The sequence below is a fragment of the Cyprinodon variegatus genome, unplaced genomic scaffold (assembly GCF_000732505.1).
Source record: "Cyprinodon variegatus isolate N-32 unplaced genomic scaffold, C_variegatus-1.0 Scaffold2247, whole genome shotgun sequence".
Classification (NCBI taxonomy): Eukaryota; Metazoa; Chordata; class Actinopteri; order Cyprinodontiformes; family Cyprinodontidae; genus Cyprinodon; species Cyprinodon variegatus.
Genome location: NW_015152700.1, coordinates 19,557 through 22,706, shown reverse-complemented (window position 1 = coordinate 22,706; position 3,150 = coordinate 19,557). Strand labels below are relative to the sequence as shown.

General features: G+C 49.6%; 2 protein-coding genes across 3 annotated transcripts in view; both read right to left on the bottom strand.

The window, feature by feature from the left end:
* Positions 1–249: 249 nt before the first annotated feature.
* On the bottom strand, positions 250–2,822 carry LOC107080717 (probable G-protein coupled receptor 132). 2 transcript variants are annotated; one of them, XM_015368921.1, is made up of 2 exons: positions 2,573–2,822; positions 250–1,840 (listed from the first exon to the last, which is right to left on the bottom strand). In XM_015368921.1, exon 2 carries the CDS (start codon positions 1,623–1,625, stop codon positions 573–575), a length of 1,053 nt encoding a protein of 350 aa, XP_015224407.1. In that variant the 5' UTR covers positions 1,626–1,840; positions 2,573–2,822; the 3' UTR covers positions 250–572. The 2 variants fall into 2 exon arrangements, with proteins under 2 accessions (XP_015224407.1, XP_015224408.1); XM_015368922.1 differs by having other exon boundaries at positions 2,469–2,591.
* The window catches only part of vipas39 (VPS33B interacting protein, apical-basolateral polarity regulator, spe-39 homolog), an 18,606-nt gene continuing 17,258 nt past the window's right edge, over positions 1,803–3,150 (bottom strand). The window contains exons 20-21 of the mRNA XM_015368918.1: positions 2,573–2,691; positions 1,803–1,840 (exon numbers count right to left, since the gene is read on the bottom strand). Of these exons, the coding sequence (XP_015224404.1) occupies positions 1,803–1,840; positions 2,573–2,691 (157 nt within the window). The remainder of the gene's footprint in view (positions 1,841–2,572; positions 2,692–3,150) is intronic.

The window sequence follows — 3,150 nt, the reverse complement described above, 5'->3', positions numbered from 1 at the left end:
CATCGAATGAATCTGGCCTTCAGAGGATGCAGCTGCTGGATTCAGCAAACAGCCCAGAAACGCCCACTTCCTGTCCTGTCAGCCATGAACTGGTTTATCTGCAGGATGTCTGAGACCAGAAACCTGAGATATGACGTAGAAAATGAACACATAGAAGCAGCTATGCAGCAGAATCATTCAAATAAAACATAAAATCCAAACAACGAAAGCAAAACTTTCAGTCAAAGACTTTTATTATGAAATGTGGAAAGAAAGATGCTGACATCATCAAATATAAGAAGCTTTCTTTCAGGAATATTACGCTGCTGCAGGTGAACTTTGGTTACATGAAGGATAAAAAGAAGCAGCTGCTGGTGAGAAGAACCTCTGGAGAGGTCAGAGGTCAGTCTGAGAGTCTCTGACAGTCTGCAGACCGAAGACGTTCTACAGAGCGACAAACCGAGACGTTACAGAAGCAGAAGCTTCGCTGAAAGTCTCAGAATCGTCTGTTTCCTACGATTCTGTCTTTTGCAGTTTCTAACCCTGAATGATGAGCAGCGGTGGGGGAGGGGCAGGTAGAGTCCACATGTCTCTCATGTCTCGGTCGTCCCGGCGACGTGTCTCTCAGTCTCGGTTCCAGCGTTCAGCTCTAAGGACTTGTTCTGGCTGCTGTTGGACTGCGGTGCGTGGCAGCCCAGCACTCGGACCTGAGTCAGGCCGCGGCGGCACTCTTTGCGGATGTTGTTGCTGGACAGGACGTAGAGAATGGGGTTGACGGCGCTGTTGATGGTGGACAGACCGAGAGAGATGGTGTAGGGGGTGTACATGTTCCTCTCAAACAGGCAGGGGGTGTTTACCAGCTGGGGGAACTGGGCGAAGACGGCGCGGATCAGCAGGATAAGATGGTAGGGGCCGAAGCAGATGAGGAACAGCATCACCACCGCCACCGCCAGCCGGCGAACGCGGCGTTTCTGGCCGCCCTGCAGGCCCGTGCTGCGCTGCACGTTGGCCAGGACGCAGCGGTTCGTCACCGCTAGCAGCAGCAGCGGAAGCAGGAAGCCCACGATGAAGCGGGCGTAGTTGAAACCCATGATCCTGCCGCCGCCGCCGCCGCCGCCGCCGCCAGGCTCAAAGCAGCGTCCCTGGCCTTCGGCGTCGCCCTCCCTCATGGTGAAGACGGCGGTGTGACCCAGGGCCACCACCAGAACAACAGCCACCGTGACGATCACGGCGTGGTGCTGACGCCGCAGCCCGCGGGACTCCAGGCTGTAGACCACCGCCCAGTAACGGTCGCAGGAGATGCAGCAGAGCAGGAAGATGCTGATGTACATGTTGTTGAAGAAGACGTAGCCCGTCATCTTGCAGGCGGTGGAACTCCACCTCCAGGAATGGCCGCTGTTGACGTAGTCGGCCCAAAGCGGCAGAGTGAACAGGTAGGTCAGGTCGCACACAGACAGACTCCACAGGTAAACGGCCAGCACGTTTTTCCTGCACACCTGCTGCCAGGTGAGGAAGATGGTCAGCACGTTGGCGGGAAGGCCGACCACCAGAACCACGATGTAGAGGAGCAGCAGCGGCAGGCGGCCCTCCTCGTACGGCGCCTCACACGTAACATTGGTCATCAGAGATCCCTCTGGGGGCCCCATGGCACTCAGCCCCGCCCACAGGACCGGGTCTGCAGAGACGGCTGACCAATCAGATCCAAGGACAACGGTCTGAAGGAAGAAGCGTCCAATCAGAGGGTTAGCATCGGGGGCGAGGAGCTGTCGGTCCAGGATCCGGGTCTGCAGGGCTAAATGTCCAATCAGATCATGGATCCATCGTCACGGTGATGCTGGCGGACCAATCAGGAGGTCAGAACCTGGAGAGAAGAAGAGAAGGAGATTAAACTGAAGGTTCTAAGAACCGAGCTTCAAGCATCCAGAACTTCTCCGCTCCTCAGTTTGGATCAGATTTAAATAATCAACCAACATCCAAACTGTTTAAAACGGATTAAAATTCAAACATTTCTCCTTTAATAGACAGATTATCATCTTTATAGAGCTGATTAAAATCTGTTATCGTTTTTATTTACATCCTGCAGAAAATATCAACCTTTTTACTTTGATTCCATCAAAGTTTAAGAAAACTGTTCTAGATTCAACGTCCATCAGTTAACCGACATTCTTATTCTAATATTTCTATAAAACCTCCATCTGAGGAAAATAAACATTTCTTCAATTCATTATTTACCTTTAAGCAGTTTAAGTATTTTTACTCTTAAAATAGAATAATTAGATAATAATAACTTAACAGAAAACAAAGCAATAGTTTATTTCTAATTTTAAATGATTTTGTTCCTTTGGAAAATGGAAACTTTCCTCCTCAGTTTTAGATTTATTTAGATTTCGATAGTTTGCAGTGAATTTTCTCCGTTTCCTGTTCTTTCCTGAGGCGTTAAATCTCCGGATCTCTGATCCAACCTCAGAAAATGAAAACCTGCTGCTGACCTCAGGTGACCTCAGGTGACCTTCACGCTAACGGATAAATCTCCTCGCCGCTTCAAAGCCGACAGCAGAAGAAGAGGCGCTGCGTCCTGACTGACAGGAATTACCTGCTGCCTTTATTCGCTCTTCCTCTGCCTCCTCTTCATCACCACCTGCAGCCTGAGCACGTCTGCCGTACATGTAGCAGGATGAGCGTGCCTTTTCACACGTGTCTGTAGTTTCACGTCTAAGACAGGAAGCATCTGTGGATTTCTGAGGCCACGCCCACTTCTGACTCCGTCTGCTTCCTCAGTCATGATTCAATCATCTAAGCGCTTCAGGAGGGACGACTGACCCACATCATGACCCTCCCACCACCGTGCCGTGTCCCGCCTACAGGTGAAGCTGCTGTCACTCAAACAGAGTGTAGGAGGACAAACTTCTCTTCACTGTCTGACGTTAAAATGTCAATAATTTCCTGCCAAGAATAAAAGAAAGGAACTTTTTCACTGAGCTAAAAATCAGAGCTTCCAGTTAAACCAAAACCAGTTAAACTTCCAGTTAAACCAGAACCCTCCTGGGGGTTTTAGGGTTTTCTACCTTAGTTTCAGTTCTAGTTTAATTTATTCTGATGGGTTTTAAGTTTTAAAGACATCTTTAAAGTCAGAAGTTTTCATACAGTGAGAAAAGGGATGCAGCAGGGAGC

Coding starts and splice junctions, on each gene's coding strand:
- LOC107080717 (XM_015368921.1), bottom strand. CDS start 1,625: ATGGGGCCCCCAGAGGGATCTCTGATGACCAATGTTACGTGTGAGGCG.